At 36.1% G+C, this 27,689-nt stretch overlaps 2 protein-coding genes across 3 annotated transcripts; one reads left to right on the top strand and one right to left on the bottom strand.

The window, feature by feature from the left end:
* Nucleotides 1-461: 461 nt before the first annotated feature.
* LOC137058878 (serine/threonine-protein kinase NIM1) lies at nucleotides 462-17,341 on the bottom strand (the record flags this gene model as incomplete). Its single annotated transcript, XM_067432377.1, has 4 exons — nucleotides 462-1,772; nucleotides 4,841-5,109; nucleotides 11,259-11,549; nucleotides 17,248-17,341. Coding segments are annotated over 4 exons (1,407 nt in total), but the record flags the coding sequence as incomplete, so codon positions are not given.
* pole4 (polymerase (DNA-directed), epsilon 4, accessory subunit) lies at nucleotides 17,272-25,764 on the top strand. Of its 2 annotated transcripts, none has more exons than XM_067431607.1 (4): nucleotides 17,272-17,602; nucleotides 20,050-20,134; nucleotides 20,228-20,269; nucleotides 25,505-25,764. In XM_067431607.1, the coding sequence occupies exons 1-4, from the start codon at nucleotides 17,408-17,410 to the stop codon at nucleotides 25,516-25,518; spliced, it is 336 nt and encodes a 111-aa protein (XP_067287708.1). In that variant the 5' UTR covers nucleotides 17,272-17,407; the 3' UTR covers nucleotides 25,519-25,764. The 2 variants fall into 2 exon arrangements, with proteins under 2 accessions (XP_067287708.1, XP_067287707.1); XM_067431606.1 differs by having other exon boundaries at nucleotides 17,280-17,650.
* Nucleotides 25,765-27,689: the final 1,925 nt, after the last annotated feature.

Below are 27,689 nucleotides of genomic sequence, written 5' to 3'. Positions count from 1 at the left end.
GTTCTTTTCTCAGAGAAAAGCTTAACTCCAAGTCTTCCAGAGTCGCAGCCAAAGCTGATTCGAAAAACCGCTGTTCGCCAGTTTCTGTGTTTACTAGAAGAACGCAAGCGCAACTCGGCTGTCATTATGTTAAGCCCCGCCCACCGTCTCTAAACACGATGTGATTGGCCCGACCAGAGTTTGGCGTTTACAGCTCAGAAGTGAATTGAGAGTTGCTAGACGACACTCACGGCAAATTAGATTTGCTGCCGCTAGGGTGCGTCTAGATATCTAGGCTAGAAGGATGCCTTTTTTGGACTTCAAATTTTGGGCTGCCATTCACTGTCATTATTAAGCTTGGAAGAACCAGGATATTTTTTAATATAACTCCAACTGTATTTATCTGAAAGAAGAATGTCATATACACCAAGTCCTAGGATGGCTTGAGGATGTGTAAATCATGGGCTAATTTTGATTATTGGGTGAACTAACCCTTTAAAGATCAGAATCTTAAGAGTAATTTGTTTTAGGAATTGAGCTACACTCAGAATTGACTCATACACTCTCAGAAAAAAAAGGTACAGTGGAGGTACAATTTTGTACTCTTTTTTTGACACTGTAAGAGTAATTTGATTCAGGAAGTGTCCTATGTATGGTGTATTTTTGATTAACTTAAAAGAAACGGCTGAAAAGAGTCATTAGTTTCAGAAATCAGTTTATAGTGGTCACCTTGTATGAATTGATTCGTTAAAAAAATGACTTGTAATAGTCATTTGTTTGTAAAACATTGAATCATTAATAAATCATTAAATCGCCATATTTAGCAGCAGGTGAGAGCACCAAAACACTGATAAAGAGAACATTCTAACGTGATAGTGAAAACATTAATGAAAGTAAAAGCCTAATCTTGGGATCGGTGCTGTGATGCTAGCTGTGCGATAAACAGCAGAATTTCCTACATGTCAATTCATTACTTTCTGAAACATGGCATCAGATGTACTATCCGCACATGGACCATTCAGATACGATCACAGTTGTCTTCATAAGACATTACACACTGCGGAGGCATTGTGCTTAGCTGTTGCACTGGTGGCCCAGTATTTCTTGGTACCAAAATCCTCTGGGTACAGGGCCGAATATCCCACCGTCTCCACGGACCTCCTCTTCTGGATGCGGTGCACCAAGATCCGATAAGTCCCTGTTATCGGGCTCCGACAGTCAGTGCAGGTGTTGTTCTGCAGATGTGTGGCACTGATACCCAGCTCGCAAAGGGCTGACTTTACTTCCTGCTCCTCCACGCACAGGCTCTTTGCGGGGTCAGCTAGGTAATTGGGCGTCATGCTGAAAGCGGGATAGGGTCTGGGGTATTCGATGCCCTTCATCCAGGAGCATATCAAGAGCTGTGACACTGTGGTGCGGTCCACAGGTACGGGTCTCAGCATGCCTTTGATAACCAGCTGGCAGGGGTCAGGGACGTAGGGCGGGATGCTGTACGCCCCCTGCAGGATGCAGCGCTTCAGTCGGCCTAAGTTGTCGGCGTAGAAAGGCATCGTGGCGGTCACCATGAAGTAGAGCAGGACGCCCAGCGCCCAGATGTCCACGTAACGGCCCACGTAGCTTTTGTCTCTGAAAAGCTCAGGCGCCGCATACGGCGGAGAGCCACAAAACGTGGTCAGGGATTCCGTCGACTCGCTGACGATGCTGAAACCGAAGTCGCCCACTTTGATGCAGTAGCATGTGGTGTAAAAAATATTTTCTGCTTTCAGGTCGCGATGGATAATGTTATTTTCATGCTGGAAAATAAACAGAGAACAAAGTTTATTTCAATTATAAATATAATGAATAAAATGAAACTAACAAAATGAAAAAAAAAATATATCATCTGAGCCAATTCACGTAATTCACAGTGATTATATCGCTGAGCAGTATTAATAAATACCAATATTTGTCATAAGGAGTTTCGATCTGTCAGTTCAATTGTATAAATACTCTATAAATAAATTTTAATATATACATGTCAATATATATTTGAAAATGTTTTTTTATTCCTGTGACACAAAGCTGAATTTCCAGCTTCAGTACTCCAGTCTTCAGTGTCTTATATGATTATTTGCTGCTCAAAGAAACATTTGATTATTATCAATGTAGAAAAAAGTTGTGCTGCTTAATAAAAATAAAAATAAATCAGAATTCAACATTAATTTGAAAAGCATTATACATTTCTTTACTGTCAATATAATGCATAAAAAGTATTTTCACAATAAATATTACTGACCCCAAACTTTTGAACGGTGGTGTAATTTTTATTGATTTTGTTTAATTTCAGTTAAAACATTTAAATAAATACAGTAACAATTCTCACTGAAAAATGTTGGTTATGAATTTCACCAAAATAACCTAATTTAATTTAATAAATTACCTATTTTTATTTAGAGACACTAAAATGGTCATGCGCATAAATATTTGCACCTCAAATCAGATTGTAGTTATTTTAAAAAGCTATATTGTTCCAGGTTGTTGCTAGGTTGTTGCCATGGAGTTGTTCTAGGTTTACAAGTTCAAGTCAAAATCATCCATCCCAAATTCTTGAAAATATTCTGGTTATTAGTTATGTCTCAGTTAGGGCTGTCAAAATTCACACGTTAACGCAAACTCATTATAACGGCACTAATTTTAGTAACGCGCCATTAACACAGAGCGCATTTTCTGTTTGATCAGTGGCGTAGCTGGAGAAATTGAGATCAGCCATAGATGTAAAGGATGCAGCAGCAAACATTAATAGGGAAAGAAAAGGATTAACAGGAACATTACTCTGAAAGAAGTGCAGATAGCCTACATAAGCTACCACAACTTCAGCTTAACTTTTATTAGATTCCAGTTTGAAAGAAAAGTGCGTTTTTTTCACTGAGCACATTCTCTGCAGTCCGAGCGTGACGCACTGCAAGCTCACTCTCACTCCTAATACGCAGGTTACTTTTCTGAACAAAAGCGCTCCCACGTCTGTGTTTGTGTGAATCGCGGCGCATCTCTTAAAGGGGCCGCACTATATTTTAGCTCTTAAAGGGGCCACACTATATTCCTGCTCGTGGAATATGGACCTCCTTCTCCAGGTATGGTGTGGTACTGGTGCGCTCTCAGGTCCGCATGACAGCTTTCACATTACCAATTTTTCATACGAACTGTGCCCTGTTCTGAATTAATCTGCGAGTGTATAAACTCCCTTTATTTATATTCTTAAAATGAGAGAAGTGACTGATTTTTTAAGCTGAGGCATAAGAGACATAAACTATTTTTTTGAAAAACATCTGTGACCTTTGATACATGTCTAGTATTAATAATCTGAGTATGGTTTCACAAATAATAAACGTACATTTGCATAAAGCATGCATATTTGTCCATAAACATGTTGATTAGAGTATTAAAAACTTGAAACATTAATTTAAGGAACACAAAAATGTGCGATTAAATTGCGATTAATCGCAAGTAGGGCTGGGTTTCGATTCAAATTTCAAGAATCGATTCGATTCCGATTCTCAAGATCTTGAATCGATTATCATTATTTAATTCGATCCGATCTTCGAGATTTAGATAAGTGTTTTTGAAGAAAGCATTTTTTTCCAGCTGTTACCTGAATTACAGGACTGTAGTTATGCAACATATTGATACTATTATTATAGACATTCAACTGCAAATTAATGGAGTATTGATGGTTGTAAAGAACAATCCCCCTTCCAGGCTGCTCTAGTCAGCGAACGCGCACTGTGGAGCTGTGCTGTCGCGCGCCGTCATGACAACGCAGCCATTACAAGATCCTTGGCAGCAAGAGCGCGCTGCAGTGAGAATGGCTGTGTTCTTCAGCACGGTGACGGCGGTATAACGTTAGGCTGTGTGTCCACCAAAGCGTTTTTAGCCAGCTGAAAACGCTAGGCGCTCAGCTGAAAACTCCCCACTGTGAGCGCTTGAGAGCGTTTTGGCAGGCAGCGTTTTTTCTTCTCAGTTGAGACTTGCTTGTTGTTATGATACGGAAAATCCTACTCGCTCAGCGCCTCCAGGCGTTCTAAAAACGTGGCGCTCTCATTGAAAACAATTGAAAATGCCAGCCAGTATTCTCTGTCCGCGGCGTTTCTGGAGTTTTCAAAGCTGCCATGTTCGTTGTGTTAATGTCCTTCCACCTCACGCGCATGCGTGAATTCAATGACACGGCAAATTTAAAATTCAATGTAGGCCTATTATTAAATTGATCCTCTGAGTTACGGATCGATATTTAGAAATTAATATGAAAATCGATTCAGAATTGGTGAATCGATTTTTTCAACACAGCCCTAATCGCAAGTTAACACATGACAATATGCAATTAATCGCGATTAAATATTTTAGTCGGTTGACAGCCCTAGTTTATTCGGCATGTCTCAGGCTACATAAGGCTACATAAGTTCAGTTGCTTAGAAATATAATAAAAAACCTCTCTTCAAGAAACAATGTGCAATTTGAGGTATCATTTGTCTGTACACGTTTTGGGATGATTAGTTTCTTTCTCCAGCTGAACACAACAGAATATATTTTGAAGAATGACAGTAAGCAAACTGTATTTTTTTCTCCATGCTATGGAAGTAAATAGGGTTTAATAGGGCATCAACTGTTTGGTTACTGTCATTCTTCAAAATATCTTCTGTGTTCGGCAGAAGAAAGAAACCCATACAGGTTTGAAACAACTTGAGGGTGAGTAAATGATGACAGCATTTTTATTTTGGGGTAAACTGTCCCTCTTAAGATGGGGGTTTTGAACTCAAAGTCTGAGTAATTACTATAGCGACATTTGCTGTTGTCAGGTCAGATGAGGATAAAGCCCTGCTCTTCTCACCATGTATTTGATGGCTGAGATGATCTGTGCAAATACGAGCTTGCTTTCCAGGTCTGACAGGCGCCCCCTGGTGGTGATCCTTGAGAAAAGGTCTCCTCCACTGCCATACTCCATAGCGATGTACAAATGCTTACTGGTCTCAAGCACTTCATACAGACGCACAATGTTTGGATGGCTGAGTTTCTCCATACAGATGATCTCTGAGGCAAATACATTCTGGGACTTCTTGTCAAGGCGCGCCTTATTGAGAATCTTTACTGCAACACGCTCTGTGTGAGAGAGAGAAAGATGAGCGTTAAGTCAAAGTGAGTGTTTTGGAGTGAGGGTGCTATTGAAATATTCGTGTTAAGCCTGTAAAGCTTACTGTATCATATTTAATAAGTAAATAAGGCCTCTAAATTCAAAAATGCGCTGGAAAACCTTTTGATCTCATTATATAATACTGCACTAGCTATAGCTAGTTTACAAACTTTAAACTAAAGCTAGCACACATTAGCATTTTAAAAGAAAGCATTAAAGCTCCTTCAGTAAAGCTGTTATGACATTAGATGTTTTAATCCACAGCCTAAGCAAATGATCCACTCTTGACAATGGTAACCCATGCACTGTAATTTAAATTGTTCTAATAACTCCAACATAATTTAATATTAAACACTAATAAACACAATCAAGTCTCCCCCTTTCTCAAAAATACATAAAATAAGACTTATACATATAAAATAACAACATTTACTCTCTCTTGATTTATCCATATGCAAAGCATGCTGGGAACTAACAAGCCCCGCCAAGTTTCATCATCAAATCATTCATGTAATCTCAACACAAACAGATTAAGTAAATTTAAATTGGACTTTTATTTAAGTGGATTGAACACAATCAAATTAAGTTAGGACAAAATGTATAGCAATTGTTTTGCTTTAGCTCATTTTAATTAAGCAATTTGAACAAGCAGTAAAAATATTCTTTTTTTCAGTGCAATTTAAAAAAATAAGGCTCTATTTTATCAGGCCCTGCTGATTGTTAACAATCTAAATGTAATAGTGCTTTATGAACTTGTGCTACTAAAATAGGATTAAAAGTAAAAGGCTGGGTAGAGCGACATGTATCATTTTCAACACTCCCTTTTATCTTATATTCCTTTAAACGACTAGGATCAGAGGCTGAACCAGCAACAATAAAATGGTTATTAAAAGCATTAACAATATTTTCTTTCCCCTTCATAATTATTTCCTTTATTTTTTTAATAGTCAGGTAAACCAGGTGTGGATTTTTGACTCAAAACTGAGATAGATCAGAAACTATGATTGATAGTTTATACTTTTTTTTAAGTAAAACACCTTTTAGTATACAAATAATAATAATAATAATAATAATAATAATAATAATAATAATAATTAGGTCGTGACATGCTTTTTTTGTGTGAAATCTTTACTGATTTTTATAAAGTAAACGTAAAAACTCTTATATTGTTTGTAATACTTCTAGATGAACACGTACCGGACTTAAGCAATTTAGGTTTATATATATATATATATATATATATATATATATATATATATATATATATATATATTATATATATATATATATATATATATATATATATATATATATATATATATATATATATATATATATATATATATATATATATATATATGTATATTTATCATGTAAAATGTGTATTATATATAACACATCATCCTCAAGTAGGCTATATGAGCACTATATTTGAGTATACCATAATATATAAGCCAAAAAAGCCAGAGTCTATGAAAAAAATAGTTTTAATATTTGTCTAATGTTTCAATATCAAACTATCCCATTTATTTCCTATGTCAGGCTTAAAATCTTAAGGATTTAAAAACAAAAATATGTGGCAAAATTCTTGCGAGGCCTCCCTGCTGTGTTGTTTTTAAAGAGGCATATCACCAATCCCCTCACAAATATTAAAGAGATTCACAGAGGGGGTGCTGTAAATCTGACGAGATTACACGAGCAGATCAACTCGTGGTCATTGACATGAACAGACCCTCTGTCATCTTTTCTTCTTCAGTACTTTCTCACAAAAGACTGGATATTGTTGATTGGATATTGAGATGTGGACTTTGCACTGAAAAAGTGGCAGATTAATGCCAGCTTGGTTTTAAACAGACTCAATAGGTGCGTTAACATAGCCTGACAAGCCAGAACCACATCAAGATGTTTGGTCTGGAAACTCACCACTGAAAGCTCAATCTGAGGGTTGATAAACGGTTGTCTTTCAAACTCCCTCTGCACGCGATAGGATAGCGATACAACCAACCAGATCAACGAAGGTGAAGCAGAGCTCGCTGACAGATTAAACATTCACCGTATCCGGTCAGCAAAACTCCAAACACATCTTCCCTTCTTAAGAATGACTTCAGTGCCGTTCTTTGTTCTCTTCTCAGAGAAAAGCTTAACTCAAGTCTTCCAGAGTCGTGGTCAAAGCTGATTCGAAAGACCGCCGTTCGCCAGTTTCTGTGTTACTAGAAGCACGCAAACGCAACTCGGTCGTCATTATGTTAAGCCCCGCCCACCGACTCTAAACACAATGTGATTGGCCCATCAAAAGCTTGGCGTTTACAGCTCAGAAGGGTATTGAGAGTTGCTAGACGACTCTCGCGGGCAGATTAGATTTGCTGCCGCTATTGTGCGTCTAGATTTCTAGGCTAGCGTTAACATTGAGCACTGTAATCGGTTTAAAAGTCCAATCCGAATGAAAATGCTCCATATAAACACCTCAATCGGAATAAAAATGCCCAAACTGAATCAAATTGTAATCGGCTTGAGAGGGGTGGGATAAACCTTTTCATTAACCAATCAAACGAAAAATTTCACCGTGTAAACGACCTGACTGGATTACTTTTCAGTGTGCTTCCTTATATGACGTGATACACAGCGTGCGCCTTCACCACTGACCGCACCGCGCTCACACGCAGGCTATAATGTTGCGAGGAAAGTAAATTTATCTGTGGGGTAAACCTTTTTATTTCGTTAGAAGTTATGAAGATAATGTTGGCATAATGACACAGACATAACCCGGCTACATCCGCTCATCTTGACAGCGTTTGTCCGAGGCCCTTTTTACTTCAACTGCGCCTGACAGAAGAATTCATTTTTTTTCCTGAGATGATTACACTTTTTAATAAATAAATAGCTTTTATAAAACCTTAAGTCCTGGTGGCCGTTGAGAGTTGCTATGGCATCTGTGAACACATTCCAGCTGCTGGAGAAAACAGCGTTGACATTTCTGATGCGACAAACAAACTGCTCTGTGATGATTGCGATTGAAAGTCAGCACATGTAAACCCCAGATCGGTTTAGATAACGTCTCATGTAAACAGTCCACTAAATCTTTCAATCGGAATTATTTTAATCGGAATGACAAAAAAGTGTAGCCTAGAAATCTAGACGCACCCTAGCGGCAGCAAATCTAATCTGCCCGCGAGTGTCGTCTAGGAACTCTCAATACCCTTCTGAGCTGTATTCGCCTAACTCTTGCCGGACCAATCACATCGTGTATAGAGTCGGTGGGCGGGGCCATAATGACGACGGCCGAGTTGCGTTTGTGTGCTTCAGAAACTGGCGAACGGCGGTCTTTCGAATCAGCTTTGACTGCGACTCTGGAAGACTTGGAGTTAAGCTTTTCTCTGAGAAAAGAACAAAGAACGGCACTGAAGTCATTCTTAAAAAGGGAAGATGTGTTCGGAGTTTTGCCGACCGGATACGGTGAATGTTTAATCTATCAACAAGCTCCGCTTCACCGTCGTTGCTCTGGTTGGTGGTAGCGCTATCCTATCGCGTGCAGAGGGAGTTTGAAAGACAACCGTTTATCCCGCCCCTCGGATTGAGCTGTCAATGGTGAGTTTCCAGACCAAACATCTTGATGTGGGTCTGGCTTGTCAGGCTAAAAAAAGTGTGCATGTAAACGTGGCTAATGATTGGAGAAAGCAGCATACGTCACCAGAGAAAATATGACGAGGTCAAAAAAATGACAAAATAGTAAAGTAGAATTGCCCAACACATGGTACAACACAACTCATGGTAATCACACTAATCAATTAGTGGCTAATTTGTATAGATGTGTACGATATTATTTTTACATGTTTGTTTGCTCTGCTTCATGCAGACTTTTATTCTAGAAATCATTTTTTTTGTATGAATCAAATCACACAAATTCATACTAAATCGGCACATTTAAAATACTTTTTTTTTTTCTTGTAATAGTTTGAATTTTTAATTTCATGCTGACTTTGGCCTATTTATTAAATGTAAAAAATATTTGATTAAATAAAAATCTGACTTGCGCATGTTGTGGCCTCATAAAGTATTTGGACAATTTAAAATTAGAGATGCACACTATTGGTTTTATTTAATTTATGTATTTTTTTATAATTTTAAAACAATCTTTTAAAAACGTATAATTTAAATTAAAAAACTGTTAAATTAAATGTTTTTTACTGTAAATTATAATGCTGTGATGCAAAATTCACTTGTAGCGTTTAAGTATTTATATTATTTGTTAATAATTTATTAGTCTTATAGGCTACATATATACTCATCTATTAATTAATGTTATGTAAATATACATTATTTTTGAATGTATTAAAATGTGTTTTATTAATTATATAATATTATACAAATATTAAACTATATAATATAAAAATATTATTTCTGAAGTGTTGATACATTTGCATATGTAGGCCAATTCCAGTGTTTATGTGAATATATATATATATATATATATATATATATATATATATATATATATATATATATATATATATATATATATATATATATATATACATACACACACACACACACAAATGTTGAACGACTGCTTAGCCTATTTCTATACATTAATTTCCTTTTTTCTATTTTTACAGAAAAAATCTGTAAAATATTAATCAAACTTATGTAAAAATACAGAAATTTCCTCTTAAAAAATGGAAATTTGATGTAATACCAAAATACAAGCAATTTCCGTAAATGTAATAGTCAAAATATAAATTACAGCAAATATCTGTAAAACAACAGGCATTTCACTGTATAATGAAAAAACAGGAAAATTCTGTAAAAAAAAATACAGACTATTACCGTAAAATTACGTTTTTTTTTACAGTATACATTAATTTCCGTTTTTCTATTTTTACAGAAAAAATCTGTAAAATATTAATCAAACTTATGTAAAAATACAGAAATTTCCTCTTAAAAAATGGAAATTTGATGTAATACCAAAATACAAGCAATTCCCGTAAATTTAATAGTCAAAATATAAATTACAGCAAATATCTGTAAAACAACAGGCATTTCACTGTATAATGAAAAAACAGGAAAATTCTGTTAAAAAATACAGACTATTACCGTAAAATTACGTGTTTTTTTTACAGTGTATATAATTTAATTATTAATATAATTATTAAGTAATCAGTATCAGACAAAATTTCACGAAATACTAGCATATTTGGTAACTTGTTTCCAACTGCCACTTGGTTCTATTTCCCTCCAAAGCCTTCTTAATCTTAAATTTTGTTTATATATATATATATATATATATATAAATATATATATATATATATATATATATATATATATATATATATATATATATATATATATATATATATATATATATACATATATATATATATATATATATATATATATATATATATATATATATATATATATTACCTTACATGTAGTGTGTAATATCACTGTTTGTGAATGTAAAATGTCTGCAAAGTTTAAATCAAAGTGCAAGATAAATGGAGTTAAAAGAAAGAACCGATTCTGAACTGCCAAACAATCAACTGTCAGTAATTCCAGTATTGCTTCCGGCATAAACCTATGTATTTTTTAAGTTATAACAAATTCACATAATGCCAGCCTATGGTCTTCATTGGCTGCCCATTAAAAATGTCTACTTTGACACATCCTCAATAACTTAGTTGAAGCTGAGACTGGAAGTGTTTAGTTTGTGTGGTCAAGAAGACTCTGTTGCTGTGCTGTGAAAGCAAATCCACTTTGCATGGGTCAGGGTTACTGTTCGTATACTGTGTATCAAGTGCTGAGGAGGCCTCTGGAGCTGAAATTCAGATATGGTAATGAGTGTTTCATTTCTGACATGTGCTGTTAGCGGTAGACCAATCACAACAGACTTAGCCTTCTGACCAATCAGAGAAGTCTATAGGAGAAGCAGGGGTTCAGAGAGACTGACTCCTCTGACTCCTTGAGACAATGTGCAATGTATATTATGAGAAAATGCATTTGTTTTGTTTTTTACTTTGGATGCATGTAAACCTGTTGTAAGAGACCTCCAAAACAAAACTAGGAACCTTTATCATAGCATGGTTAGTAACACACTGAAATTGATGACTGATTGTCTCACCTTTAGTCAAAGCGTGAACGGCCAGTTTGACCTGGGAGAAATTCCCTGTCCCTATTTCTCCTCGGAGTTCATAGAAAGCAATCCTGCGGCCCAGCATAACATCATCGCTGACCCGGTCATTGTGGGACATGTCATAGAGGACCCTCTCGAAGGCTGTCTGCTTCGCTCGTTGTTCAGGTGTTAGTAGCGGAGCCTTGTGTGTTTCCGATTCTTTCTGAGCAGGTTGGGCCGCTGGCTCATTCTTTCCTTTTTTCCCATGTCGCTTCGCCAAAACATTTAGTATTTTGGTACCTTAAATGGGACGAAAAAATTCAGGATGATTAAAAATCGAAGCAAAGTCAAATTACTCAAAATAATATAAAAAGAGGTGGATAAAAATGAATTTATGGATCATCTATGATTGAGGATATGAAGAGTGGGTAACACTTTATCTTAGGGTTCAATTCTCACTAGTTGCTTATAAGCATGCATATTACTAGGATATTGGCTGTTTATTAGCACTTATAAAGCACATATTTCTGCATTACCTTATTTTACATCCCTTAATTCTACTCAATGCCTAAACTTAAACGCTAAAAACACTACCTTACTCAATATTAATAAGCAGTAAATTATGAGTTTGAGGCAAAAGTCATAGTTAATAGTGAACACTAAAGTGTTACCGAAGAGTGTTTCGTCTGACACTCAATGTGTCTATGAAATAAACTGGTTTTATTAAAGTCAAAATATTATTTATCACAGAATTTTGACGTCTGGTTTAAGCAGGGAGAAATAAAATAAAAAACTGCAGGATTTAAATGCAGCAGTCTTCTCTTTATTAAACAGAACAAAATACTCAGAAAACTCAAAATCACAGGAACAAAAGACCCAAACATAATAAGACTAGAATGGACCATGGACTGAACAAATCACAGGGCTTAAGTACACAGAACCAACCAATCAATGAAAATTTGGTCAGAGAACTAAGACATTTGACAAAACCCAACTTACAAAGAAACAAACACAGACTATCCGTGTCAAGAATCAACTTAAAGGCTCACTGAAGTGTCTTGAAACGTGCAGCATTATTCAATTTGTTGACGTAATTTCCACTGAAAAAGGAAGACATGGCAGGACATATCGAACAGCCCCTCCCCTTTTAAAAGAATATCCAACAGCGTTTCGTTTATATCACAGCCCGGCCAGAGCCGTTGAGCTCAGTAAAGCTGCAGTTTCCTCCTAATCTCTAACCATTTCTCCTCTTAATCGCCTTCATATCGCATTCTTGTAAAATATAGCATTCTCCTACTTCGGATGAAAAGTTAAACGCGAGGTCCTGACTCTCTGTGGTCAATAAAAATCGCAGGATGTCCTCTGATTAAAGAGTAGGGGTGTAACAAATTTGCCCATTAGCCGCTGTCCATCGTGTCCTTCCAATATTCCCCATATCCTGACTGGCTTCATCAGTCTGTCTCCTCTCCACCCTAAGCTGGTGTGTGTGTGTGGTGGGCGTTCTGACCCAATATGGCTGCTGTTGCATCATCCAGGTGGATGCTGCACATTGGTGGTGGTTGAGGAGAATCCCCCCCCCCCCCCCTTCATGTCGACTCGCACATATGATCTGTTCTGTGCTAACATGTCTCTAGACCCTAGCAGACTGAATGTGGTTTGCGTGACACCAGACTTTATCTGCCCCAACTGAAAGCATATTTACGCTGTCTGAATTGTTCCCTATCCCCTATATACACTGTCAAAAAAAGAAGTACAAAATTGTACCTTTTAAGGTGGCCGTCACTGGGGCTGTAAATCAGAGGTAAGCAAGTTTGCTCCAAGAGATTTGATGTCCTCCAGAGTTTAGCTAAAACCATTCTAAGCCACCACAGTATAAAACTCATGGCTCCCAGCATGCATTGCAGCATTAAGTATGTCACCATTGTTGAAATTCATAAGCTAATTCTTGATATTGTGTGTGTCAAAGACTTTTCCTCCCTTAGAATTTTTTTAAAAATCAAAATTTAGAACATATAATCTGTGGCAAGAAAGTATTGTTGGTGAATATTATTTATTAACATTTTTACTCAGTGATAGGCTTAGTCAAACATTATTCTTCATGATACATTTTGTTTATGGCTTCTTTTCTTTGAACATGTGTTTTGTTTACACTGTAACAAAAAATCACAAACTTACTTAAAATTAAAGTCAAACTGCCCAACTAAAGGAAACACTGATCTCCATAATGGTGACCAAACTTTTTTAATAACATTTTTTCAATCAAAATCTAAACCTGTTTATTCTCAATAAGAGCTTCTACAGATGTCTTTCAGGGTTGGACTCAAACTCTGCAGGACAGCGACTCACTAGGACTGAACTGAGGAAAACAATGGTATAATTGTACCCTAAGGACCAATTGTGTACCTTTAAAGGTATAGTTATATGTTTTGCTCCCCAAGAATCGAAATTGTTCCTCCACTGTACCGTATTGTTTTGGAGCACACTAGTGTAGCCTTAGAGACAAAAGTATGGCTAACATATTCATACTAAAAGACAAACAAAAAACATTATGGGTTAAACCAAGTAAAAGTTCCTAAAGGTTTTTACTTTTTACGTTATAAGATTTGTTTAGAGTTGCAAGAACCCTCATTTTAATGTAGTAACTGTGTATATACACAAATAATTAGATCAATTATGTGTTTGATTGTTATGAGAAACATAAATCAATTATCTCTGAAAGTTTGATTGGTACATGTCTAGAAATGTAAAAGCAATGATTATCAGTCTACACAGACTGGGACACTTCCTCTTAATGACCTTCCGTGTTGGAAGAGAGGTTTACAGAGGCTTACACTTTCAAAGGTGAACAGGGACCATGATACTGATGTAGGAAATCTGCTCATATAGTCTAGGCTCTAGAGAATCGAACATCAGGGCCAATACAATGCCATACAAAAACTATTATTAACTGCAATAATTCAATGTCATGTGTATGACCAAAAGTGATGCCCAGCCTAGGAAAATTGAGATCTTCACTCTTTATTCAAATATTATAACAAATGTGTTATTAAAGCATAATATGTGTTAATAAGCATATTGTGCTTGGAGTCAATTGTTTGACAAACACAATGAAACATGCCAATAATACAATAATTTTGTGTCAGGCTTTCTTTAAATGTAATTTATTTTTAACATATTTAATTAACTTACTTATTTTGTTAAGTAATTAACACATTTTTAACAAAAAATAACAAATGTTGTAACCCTATACGTTTGTTTAATCAAACTTATAGGTCATTTAAAACAAATATCCACTTTTGGCCCCTTACTGTAGAAAGAGGTTAAGTTTAAAAATGACTAAACTTAAACTACAGGCTATACTATACAATGATAAGGCTATAGAGTACACACTTATTCATTAAAGACTTAAACCTAAAATGACACAGGCATGACACCAGCATATTAAAATTACATATTGAAGACCCTTTTGAAATGTCACCTGACATATTTAGAGTCACATCTCTCCAGTCTAGATGTTCTTGTATAATCCTAATCCATGACTGCATGTCCTTTCTATTTTAGTTCAAATGTCCAGTATGTCTGCGCTGGAGGCAAGATCAGCCTTGTAAGTCTGAATAGGAAAGTCTTTAAGCAGGGTGGATTAGGAGCCTTTTTAAGACCATGCATCACAGGTTGCAGACTCGACATACGTCTAAAAATACACGGAATATCCACTGAACTACTTTTAATATCGGTAATACCTATACTACAGGGAGAAAACAAACAGTTGGGAATAACTACGACTTAATTGAATGACACATTAATGGCTTTTGCTGTTTTTAATACAATTGCATTGTAATAACAAAAGAAAATCTAAAAAAGCATTATGATTTTCACTTAAACAAAACTACAAAAATGTTTCTTCTTAATAATATTTCAAATAATATTACATCTTAATGTTTATCTATTGGTCTCACGTTTGTATTGAAAGCCCCCTTATCATCTTTAACAAACCAATGTCTGCAGATCAAAACTGTGTTTAGTGTTCAAATGATTTTATACATTCATTATCATAATATTTAATTATCTTTTTTCCTTTTTGATATTGTTCATAATCCATGTAACCTATCCTGAAGTTTGTACTACTGCACATAAAACAGATCTTACATGGTACAGAATAATTAAAATACTGTTGCCCTTCAACATTAAAAGATGGAGCCTTTAAAAGAACATTTGAAAATGGCCAATGTTGTTCAGTAAATAAGATCTTATATTTGCATCTTTGATTAAAAACTCTCCATACGCTATTCCATGAAGAAATACACTTTACCTGGTAGCTGTGGATCCTTCATGCTGGTGTCTGTATGAATGAATGTAGAGAACAGCACGAGAATCTCTTACTCTGTACAGTCTTTAATCCTTCACCCGTCACCAGTGCTCAATCCAATTAGAACAATGTATATCCAAACTGCAACCTCAGTGAAGCTGTACAAATATCCTACTCATACAAAACGTACTATTGTGATTGTAACAGATGGTAATAACACGTATTTGTTATAGGGAAGACCTGTAAATATAAAATAATATTCAAAAGTCTGGTTGGGGCTGATGTAGCTTGGGGAAAGTCATTGTATTATTTGTTAAATTACACTTCACTAATAACTTTTTTGTTTTTGTTGGCCAAAACAATACTCTATATAGACCACTGACGGGTGAAGTGAATAACTCTAATTATCTCTTCATCACAGCACCTGTTAGTGGGTCGGATATACTAGGCAGCAAGTGACCATGTTGTCCTCATTGTTATTGTGTTAGAAGCAGGAAAAATGGGCAAGCGAAGGATTTGAGCAAGTTCGACAAGGGCCAAATTGTGATGGCTAAATGACTGGGTTGGAGCATCTCCAAAACTGCAGCTCTTGTGGGGTGTTCCCGGTCTGCAGTGGTCAGTATAGTGAGCCAAGGTAGGAACAGTGATGAACCATAGACAGGGTCATGGCGGCCAAGGCTCACTGATGCACGTCGGGAGCGTAGGAAGAAGGCAAGCCAGTCGAGGCAGTATGATGCAGACCATATCATGTACGCCCTTTTATGGAAACGGTATTCCCCTGGTGGCTGTGGCTCTTTAAGCAGGATAATGCACCCTGCCCCAAAGCAAAAATAGTTCAGGAATGGTTTGAGGAGCACGAGTTTAAGTTATTGATTTGGCTAGCAAATTCCCCAGATCTCAATCCAACTGAGCATCTGTGGGATGTGCTAAACAAAAAAGTCCAATCCATGGAGGCCTCGCAACTTACAGGACTTAAAGGATCTGCTGCTAACATCTTAGTGCCAGATACCACAGCACACCTTCAGGGTCCATGCCTCGAAGCACCAGGGCTGTTTTGGCAGCAAAAGAGGGACCAGCACAATAATAATCATAATGTCATGCCTGATCAGTGTACGCTGTTTATTTTTTTAGCTGAAAACCCTATAATAGACTGACAAGACTGTTTAAGGTTCATATTTTGTGAAAATGTACACTATATCATTAACAGTATCTTATTTCCTGGGCAGTAATGGAAGAAAAGTTTAACTCCAAAATGCAGTCTTTTGAACACATTTAATCAATGAAAATTGTATTTATTGATTAATTTATACATACATACATATACCATTTTTCTCAACAACAACAAAAAAAGTAATTTTCTTGGTCATATGGAAAACAAAATCGTTATTATAAACCTAATGCATATAAGGGGCTCCATTTCCAACCCATTTTTATTAAGGAAAGTGGACATAAACATGCTTCATATATTAAAATATCTGTGCAATCTATTATTATAATTATTTTACTAATAGAACATATTTTGAAGCAGAACATTTATGCCAATCCGGTTTATTTTGTTATAATTTAAGAGTAGGGTATCACTAATCACTCTCCATGAACTGGGGAAATAACACATCATCTGCGATTAATTAAAAATCAACCTCCCTTAAAATCTAATTTGTCATTTTCTCTAGTTAATGGACTTTAACTGACCTTTACTGAATGGAATGAGTTGACCCGCTAAAATGACGTCGCGTTGTGACGTCTGTTCCGCCGTCAGCCTCGAGGTTGTGTTTACAGTCAGATTTGGCGGGAGAAGATTAGACTATCCGCTTTCGGTTTACACGCGTTCTACTCAGAGCCGCGTGCGTCAATGGCGGCGACTGCGTCCGCAGCTCCCGCGGAGTCGGACTTGGACCGCAGCGGAGTTGAAGACGAGCCCCGAGGCACCGAGCCGGAGGAGGACGGAGGGAATGGACAAGCTGGGCCCACCGCGGGCGCGCAACAGAACCGTCTCGCCAAGTTACCGCTGTCCCGCATCAAAGCACTGATGAAAGCCGATCCGGATGTGAGTCTGGCGAGTCAAGAGTCCGTGTTTATCATAGCTAAAGCCACGGTGAGACGCACTTACACGGTCTGAATTCATCTCCCATCCTCTCCCACTACCTTCTTTTGGCTTACTCCTTAACGGTCTCTCTGTAATGTTAATTTTTGCTCGGTGTGTAAAACATTCCGGCCAGTAGAATATGTCCAATTTTATTTGACCCTGGACCGCAAAACCAGTCAGAAGGTTTTTTTTTGTTGTTTTTTTTATTGAGGTTTATACATAATAAAAAGGCTGAATAAAAACGCTTGTTAGGATAGGACAATTTTTGGCTGATATAACTAGGATACAACAATTTGAAAATCTGGAATCTGAGGGTGCAAAAACATCTAGCTATTGAGAAAATTGCCTTTAAAGTTGTCCAAATGAATTCCTTAGCAATGCATATTTATAATAATTTACTTTTACTTATATATATTTTTAATATATTAAATATCTAAACGGAACATGATCTTTATTTAATATCCTAATGTTTTTTGTCACAGTAAAAAAAAAAAGTTATTGTTATATAAAAGTTGTTATTATATATATATATATATATATATATATATATATATATATATATATATATATATATATATATATATATATATATATAATTAATTTTTTCAGGGCTTGACGTTAAAGGCCGCCTTGGAATTATTATTTTTTTGCCTCTAGGATGACTGTTGGCCGTAAGGTTATGATGCTGGTGTGTTCCAAAACAATGACAAAATTCACATTTAGGAGATATTTCAGGAGATATTCAAAACTTGCAGTCTCTCAAGCAATTAATCACTGATTTTGATGACATCATTGCAGACTTTCATCAGCTGTTCATACAATTACTATTTCCTACATTGAGAATGGCACATTGCCCACTATATATGCAATAGGAAATCGTTCAGACAGTGTAAATATGCTTTCAGTTGAACCAAACGAATTCTGGTTTCACGCACATCGCCGCAGCACACACACATAAGCTGCGTCCGAAATCAAATACTTCTGTAGCTACTATATAGAATGCAAAAAACAGTATGCCAACAGAGTAGTATGTTTGAATTCATAGTATTCGAAAAGCAGTAGGTGAAAAGTACCTGGATGACCTTTCGGTGAGATCCTGAAGTGCGCATATAATTGACACTTTACTATCCCATGAGGCCACGGGAGACGATTTATAAAGGGAGGTGAAGGGACGTAACTGACAATGGTAGGTCACATGATAATGTCAACATGGTTGATGTAGTACATTCATACTACCTTATTTTTACTATAGAGAACATACTTTTTTAATGGACACGAAGTTCTTTTAAATTCAAATGTGGTACCTACTCACATAGTACAATTTGAGACGCAGACCAGAGCCGTTGACTAGACACGAGCGTGGATCATATGTGTAAGTCGGTGGAGACAACAAAACGTATCAAAACCATTTAAATTCTGCACAGAATGCTGCGATATGGAGTAGATTATGATGATAAATCATAATTTAATGATAAAATCTGCAAAAATGTCAACAATTCTGTGTTTTTCTTTCAATATGGAGTGCTGTGTGTACATTAATGAGAGAAATGAACTTAAATGATTTTTAGCCAATGGCTGTTTTGGAAAAGTGAAAATTAAACAGCCATAATACAATTAGTTTGTACTTTCTTATTGATGCGTTGACAATCACGAGTCATTTTTGTAGTTTCAATAAAACTATTTGTATGTTAGCCGGCTAGATAACACAATCTGAAAATATAGAATAAATCACAGAAAACCAAACAGTTTAGTTTCCAAGGCATTAAAATAGCTTTACAAGGTCAGTAATTGTAAGATTTTTCTGTCTGTCTCTCTCTCTCTCTCTGCTTGACTGTCATTTCAATTTATCTGTCAATATCATATCTGTCTATCATTTTATATGTTTTTGCCATGGTTTGCTTTCTCTTTTGCTGATTGTAAAATTGTTATTTGTACGACAAAATATAGTAAGACAATCTCGAATCACATTTAAGCAATATCCCATTAGCAAGTGTAATATAATTACATATTAATAACTAAGCACTAATGCAGCACAGACAATCACATTCAAACTAACTGCTTTATAGATTGTGGCATGCTCAGTAAAAGCAAGTTACTGTAATTGCCTTACATGGCAGAATTGTTGAAAATTAAGTGTCAAAAAATGTTTACAGTCCTACTGTGTGACTGTTCATGTGACGCAGCAGCTGATTAAATGTTTGAAAGAGGCAGAAATGATCTGTATACTAGTTTTCCTATGGGCCTGTTGTGTTGATGGGCCAGTTTGTGCCTTACTACCGTCAGGACCATCGCTTGAATTCACAGAGCCCCGCCCCGGACAACTTTTATGGATGGCTCCCACCTATATACTTGGGTGGATAAAGACAAATCTCATATCTGAGTTAACAAAATAGTTTTTCTGCCTGCAGGAGCTTTTTGTTGAGATGATTGCAAAGGACGCTCTTGTTTATGCACAACAGGGAAAGAGAAAAACTCTACAACGCAAAGATTTGGGTAAGTTACAACGTTCAATTCTAAAGTAGACATTTTAACTAGGAACATCAGTGGTAATGATGCTGTAATGGTTGGTGCTTTTTCTCTTGGCAGATAATGCTATTGAAGCAATAGATGAATTTGCATTTTTGGAAGGTAAGTGAGACATAATTTAATGTTATTTCCTGCTGGCAATGGTCTAAAGGAGTAAGGGCGAGTTTATGGATCGTTCTGATTGCCTACATTTCTTTCCTCCCTTTAAACCTCATTTTCCAAGAATGACAAACCTAAAATCAAACAGTTCTGCCTTGGTGTCAGATTATATGTGACTACACAGACTTTTGATTCTAGGAAATTAAAAACTAAGGCAGTTGGTAATATAACTGCTTCATTAGAGAGAGAGATTCTGTTGTGTTGTTGAGGGTTCTGTTTGCTTGGTTTTGTGAAATTCCATCAGTTACCCACACCCAATCAGCTCAAAAAGGTTTCTTTGTGCAGTTCATGTGAACTTCAGGACAATTTTTACAGTATAATGCATTCTGTCCTAATCATTAATTACAATAAAGGCTTTCGTAGCGGAGGTCTATTTCCATAGTTCCTATAACTATTGGTGGAAGTACCCACTTTTTGGTGTGTCCACACCTAAGGAACTGGGAACGATTTTAGTTAAACGAATGCCTTTTAAGGGAACTAAATTGGCTCCTACTTTAGAGTAGGGTCTATTCTAGCACAATAGGAACTACCAGTGACGTAAGTGTACCTTTATTGGCCGAAATCATGCCATATGAAAAACACCAGCACTATTTAAAAAGCAGTGTAAACACAAAGCTACACTGTGTGATATTTTCCCTCATCTAGCGGTGTAAAGGTATATGACCATCCAGTGAATAATAGTTTCTGTTCCTCTCAATTCTGATTTCGTTTAACTCCAACGGTGGCGATTTAGTTAACATGGCAATCCCCCTCTTCACATTCGACACGGTGCCATCGAGTCTTAAAACGCGAAAGACATAGCTTGAATTTACGGGTATGTCCCTCTTTGGCTACTGTACTTTCAAGATGGAGGGGCAACATGGCGACCGGCATTCGAACCCCTCACCTGTATGTATTTTTAAAGGCATATTATAAACTTACGTGAAAGAAGTAAATATACATTAATGAGCACATATATTTTTTGAAAGAACTAAGTGTTTTTAGCCAAGAATAAACTAAAAGAGTTACACAGTGTAGCTTTAAATACTCTACAAACATGGAAGACTGCAATTAGATATAAAGTTCATGGTAATGGCATTTACCCGTTGCCTTTTTCTGCAGTGTTGTTCGTTTCTCACCCACGATGATATGTAGCACTGCAAGTGTTCTTAGGAGATTTTATTACTCCTAGCTCTCCTTTCCGTCACTCTTCAGACTTCCTAGCGGTGCAACTGCAACCAGGAAAATGGAAGTTCCTATAACTACCTGGGTCCCGTTTAAATAAGAAGGTTCAACCAACTATGAGTTAACTTGAACTCTGAGTAGACTTACCCTGAGATGGGAAACTCAGTTTCAGAACAGCTGTATTGAGTTAGTTCAATCAACCCAGGGTAGTCTTACTCTTTCTCTAATCCAACCTGTTACATTTCTTAGTTCACCTCACCTAGAAATTAAAATTAGCCCATGATTTACTCACCCTCAAGCCATCCTAGGTGCATATGACATTCTTCTTTCAGACGAATACATTCAGAGTTCTATTAAAAAAAAGGCCTGGCTCTTTTAAGCATTATAATGGCATTGAATGGCAGCCCAAAATTTGAAGCCCAAAAAAGTGCATCCATCCACTATTAAAGTAATCCACACGGCTCCAGGGGTTAACAAAGACCTTCTGAAGCGAATCGATGGGTTTGTGTAATAAAAATGTAAAACTTTATAAAGTAAAATATCTAACTTCCACCAGTCTGCCTTCTATATTCAACTTAGTCACCTTTTACAATGCTGATTGTTTCAGAGAAGCTTCACAGTGTTAACAGGAAAATAATGCAACAGAATTAGATTCGGCTGAACAGCTGCTGTGGAGAAAACGGCGATGTCATCCAGCTCATTTCAATTATCATAGTGTCAATGCAGGCAGATCAGTGATATAGTTGAAATTTAAGTGTCCCCAACTGAACAAGCCAAAAGCCAAAGGCGACGGTGGCAAGGAACCAAAACTCCTTCAGGACCAGAGTGGAGGAAAATATCTTGGGAGAAACCAGGCTCAGTCGGGGTGCAGGTTCTCCTCTGGCCGACGAACAAATAGTGTATGATTATGATTCTGGCAACATTACAGGTTAGAAATCATTTTAGATCAATGGATATTCAAAAGATTGGCGTCGTCATGCCAGAGATGGGTTTAATGAGGATGTCGTGATCGATGTGGCAATTACAGGGGGAGTTTAGTTGAAGCACTCTGAAGACACTCAGGGATGTGTTTGTCATGACTTACAAGAAAGTGTAACGCCTCTCCTAGGTCAAAATGTTTGCACTACGTCTGACGTCGTCATCACGACTGTTACGATTCTTTCGTAAGTTACGGAAGGCGGTCTGGTGGAAGGATATTTGTACTTGAAATAAGACAAAAATACTTAATTAATGAAAAGAAAATGAATGAATGAATGAATTAACTATTTAAACATCACTAAATTGTGAATAATGTGTTTATTTGACATCTGTGATAGTAGTTATGGCATATATCTTTGACCGATCCAACAGACATACTTTCATTCCATACAGTAATCCGTTTCTTTTTTGGAAGGTGCAATGATAGGAATATAAGTGTCATCAATGCATCCAACCCCATTAGAAATCCTATAGGAAATTCTAATTATTAGGTTACTTCCAGAGGTCGCAGCAAGATGTTATCAAATCAACTTAATTTATCAGTGTAAAGCACCAATCTTGTTTTTCTAATTATCCGCCAGCGTTGTAAGAAAAATATTTTGTATTAAAATCATTTTTCTTACCCTACTGGCAGACAATTTTACTTGTTTTAAGTAAAATGCGCTTAATTTAGACTTGAGATGTAAAAAAAATTAGGAAATTGAAATAAGACAAAAATCCTCAAGTAAGAAAAGCATTATTTAAACATCACTTACTCTTTAAAAAACAGGAAGGAGACTTAAAGAAACTCTGGGTTTACCGAAGAAAACCTGTTCCCGACCAGGGGTGCGTTTCCCAAAACTATAGTTGCTAACCTGTTAGCAACAGTAAACCTGTTAGCAACGGTAAACCTGTTAGCAACTTTGTTGGCAATGGGAAATTATATTACAACCAACAAAGTTGCTTACTCTTAGCAACTATAGTTTTGGGAAACGCACCCCTGGTTAGGTTCACAGAGTAAGTTGATCCGAGTAAAAGTTCTCTCTTTCAGAAATGGGCTTGACTTACCCTGCTTTCTCAGATTTGACAAACCGCCCTTTCTGAAACCGAAAAACCCAGAGTTTCCCTCATTTCAGGGTTTACATAATCAGAATTTTAACCTAACCTCCTTTCTGAAACGGACCCCTGGGGTGAAAGCCCCAAATAGTAAACAGTTACAACGCGTATACTTACAGTGTTACTTAGGTCAGTGATGCGAATGTACCATGTTACAGAATAGGGCTGGTAAGCTATATCATATCAAGATCACAATAAAATTTACGCCAATAATTATGATAAACTCTAGACATTTTCACTTGATATGGATATTCTGTATTATTCAGTGTTTTCAGTGCCTGCCGTCTCAATGTATGAGGACAATGAGGAAAAACTATAGTCAAATACGCGCTAAAACTGAAAGATCTTTACGACAAAAACAGCCAAATAAAAGTGCTGTTTACATATAATGACAAATACTACTGTAAAATATACTTCATAATTCTAAGGAATATCATACAAGCAAGATATTTTTTCATCCATGTTTTAAATGTATGCAGTTTTGTCCATTTGGCTCAGTCTCACAGTACAAACATGTTTTTGACAAATTATAAACCTGAGTCCAAAAAATTTGGGACACTGAACAAATTGTGAATAAAAACAGATTGCAATGATGTGGAAGTTTCAAATTTCAGTATTTTATTCAGAATACAACATAGATGACATGTCAATTGTTTAAACTGAGAAAATGAGGGGGAAAAGTTACCATCAGAGATGCAGGCTTCTGAACCGAGCGCTTGGGTTGTCCTTGTCCTCTTTAGTCTGGATGACATGGTGTCCCAGTTTTCCAAAAAGAACTTCAAATTTTGATTGGTCTGACCACAGGACGGTTTTCCACTTTGCCACAGTCCATTTTAAATGAGCCTTAGCCCAGAGAAAACACCTGCACTTCTGGATCATCATGTTTAGATATGGCTTCTTGTTTGACCTATGGAGTTTTAGCCAGCAATGGCGAATGGCACGGTGGATTGTTCACCGACACTGTTTTCTGGAAGTATTCCTGAGCCCATGTTGTGATTTCCATTAGAGTAGCATTCCTGTATGTGATGCAGTGTCGTCTAAGGGCCCGACGATCATAAGCATCCAGTGCGGTTTTCCGGCCTTGACCCTAAGTTTGTTCCAGAGTCCTTGAATGATATTATGCATTGTAGATGATGACAACTTAAAACTTGCTGCAATTGTTCTCTGAGAAACTCCTTTCTGATATTGCTCCACTATCCTCTGCCCATCTTGACTTCTGAGAGACACTGCCACTCTGAGAGGCTGTTTTATACCCAATCATGTTGCCAATTGACCTAATAAGTTGCAAATTGGTCCTCCAGCTATTCCTTATGTGTGCATTTAACTTTTCCGGCCTCGTGTTGCTACCTGTCCCAACTTATTTGGAATGTGTAGCTCTCATGAAATCAAAAATGAGCCATTATTTGCTATTACATTTCTAAATGTCTCACTTTCAACATTTGATGTGTTATCTATATTCTGTTGTGAATAAAATATAATTTTATGCGATTTGTAAATTATTCCATTCCTTTTTTTATTCACAATGTATACACTGTCCCAACATTTTTGGAATCAGGTTTGTAAAAGTGCAATATTTTTGTTTTTAAATTAGTTATATTTTCATTTGTTTTTGGGTACTTGTATTTAAAAGGCCTGACTAAATTGTTTAATAAATTTGTATTAAATCCTACAACAAAGAATTTAGAGGAAAATAAAAATGTATCTCAACGGTAGTAATCTGTTGAGTTTAATTGTGAATTTACATTCAAGAAGCTTTAACTTTTCCATTAATTGTAAATGAGTATTGTGATCTCAATATCATGTATGAAAAAACAATTGTGATGATATTTTTGGCCATATCACCCAGCCCTAGAACCAAAAATACAATGTAACAAAATACCTGTGAAGGGATATTGAATCAAACGTTAAACTCTGCTCTTTTTCTCTATCTCTCTTGTGTAGGTACACTGGACTGACTGAAATGCTGCATACATATGAATTTAAAGACTGTCAACCAGTTCTGAAGGGTCCCTCTCAGATTTGAGAAATCACAAGAGAGGCAAACTGGCTGAAACGTTTTTTTTATTATTGTGATGTTGGTACCTGGGCAGTTTGATAATTCTGTATAGTTGTCAATGTTGTAAAATGCCAATTGTATTTTTCTCTGTTATGTAATTCTTATAACCATGTGTAGTGTTTAAATAAATTGAAGTTCTTTTATATGTTCTGGGTGTTGTTTCTTAAAATAATTTGTTTGAATTGATACCTTTTTGTGTGTGTTTCTTGTATTGCTAGACTTTTGATTATCAGTATAAAGTCAGAGCCTGTATTCATGAAAAATCTTAATGCGAAGAGTAGCTCCTAGTGACAAAATTCTATGAAAATTCTTAGAAAGGTGGGTGTTTCCTCTTAAAATTAAAGAAAGAAATCCTTGTAAAATAAAGTAATTCTGAAAGCTTTTTAACCCTTAAAAGATGTCTTAAGGTCCAAAAGGGTTAGGGTATTTTAAGAGGCTTGAAAGTTGCTTTATCAGAGAAAATGGACAAAACGGAAGGGATCATGTTTGTGACTGATCGTATTAGACGCTAAGATTTCAAACACAGTGCAGAAATGCCTAGCATCAGAAATCGAAATAATCACTACATTTAACATGTTTGGCAACTGGAAAAATACAACTATCCAACCGTGATAATTTGGGTCTGTCACAACCCTCTATGAGCAAAGTGATCACACAATTACAGCAAGTTCAGAACCTTATTGTGTCCCTGTTCATTTCCTATCAAATACTTTAAGTACAACATTAACAGCATAACAAAAAATAAGAAAATAAATATACTCTACCAGTCAAAAGTTTTGAGAATAGTAAGATTTGAAAATGTTTTTAATATATCTTCTGCTCACCATGCCTGCGTTTATTTGATCAAAAATACAGCAAAACTATTGTGAAATATTTTTACACTTTATTGAATACATTTTAAAATGCATTTATTTCTGTGATTCAAAGCTGAATTTTCAGCATCATTACTCCAGTCTTCATTGTCACATGATCCTTCAGAAATCATTCTAATATACTGATTTGCTGCTCAAGAAACATTTCTTTTCAATGTTGAAAACAGTTATGTAAAAAAAAAATCAAGATTATTTAATGAATATAAAGTTGAAAAGAACAGCATTTACCTGAAATATAAAGCTTTTGCAACATTATAAATGTCTAGACTGTCACTTGATCAATTTAATGCATCCTTGCCAAGTAAATCTATTAAGACTATACGTTTTTAAGGTAAATTATGAGCTTTTTGAAAGGATACTTGAGAAGTTTTAAGAATAAGGTCCCTGGTCTGCAGATTATTCTGGCTGTACCAGAAGAACCCTTATGACCAACCTGCGAGGAACCAGCGACTGTGATTGTTTAAATATGCCATAAATCTGAAATACAGTGACAAGAAATGGAAAAACTAGAAAAATGATGGCTTCTCTGTGAATAATTGTATAAAAAAGGCATGGAACATTTGTGGAAAATGCATGTACAGTAGAATTGAATTATACAGGTGCTGGTCATATTATTATAATATCAAAAAGTTGATTTCTCTAATTATTTCACAATATATATATATATATATATATATATATATATAGAGAGAGAGAGAGAGAGAGAGAGAGAGAGAGAGAGAGAGAGAGAGAGAGAGATATTAATTTATTACACACAGACTGATATATTTCAAATGTTTATTTATTTTAATTTTGATAAGTGTTATAACTGTTATAACTGACAACTAAAGAAAATCCCAAATTCAGTATCAGAAAATTAGATTATTACTTAAAATATAGTGTGCCTACACTTAGATACGCTCTCGGACTAAATATAAGATATCTTAAACTGTGTTCTGAAGATGGACGGAGGTCTAACGGGTGTGGAACAACATTTGGGTGAGTAATTAATGACATAAATTAAATTTTTGGGTGAACTAACCCTTTAAGACCAATACAAAGAAAGGATTTTTAGAAATCTTGGCCAACTGAAAAGTATGAGCATGTACAGCACTCAATGCTTAGTTGGGGCTCCTTTCTACTGAATTACTGCAGCAATGCGGCGTGGCATGGAGTCGATAAGTCTGTGGCTCAGCTCAGGGTTATGAGAGCCCAGGTT

This window comes from Pseudorasbora parva, chromosome 22, assembly GCF_024679245.1.
Source record: "Pseudorasbora parva isolate DD20220531a chromosome 22, ASM2467924v1, whole genome shotgun sequence".
In the NCBI taxonomy this organism is placed as follows: domain Eukaryota; kingdom Metazoa; phylum Chordata; class Actinopteri; order Cypriniformes; family Gobionidae; genus Pseudorasbora; species Pseudorasbora parva.
This window is presented reverse-complemented; position numbering and strand designations above follow the sequence as displayed.

Excerpts from the sequence above, each read along its gene's own strand:
- pole4 (XM_067431606.1), top strand. The coding sequence starts at position 17,408 with ATGGCGGCGACTGCGTCCGCAGCTCCCGCGGAGTCGGACTTGGACCGC. Across the intron at positions 17,651-20,049 it reads TTATCATAGCTAAAGCCACG|GAGCTTTTTGTTGAGATGAT; the intron begins GTGAGACGCACT and ends TTCTGCCTGCAG. Across the intron at positions 20,135-20,227 it reads TCTACAACGCAAAGATTTGG|ATAATGCTATTGAAGCAATA; the intron begins GTAAGTTACAAC and ends TTCTCTTGGCAG.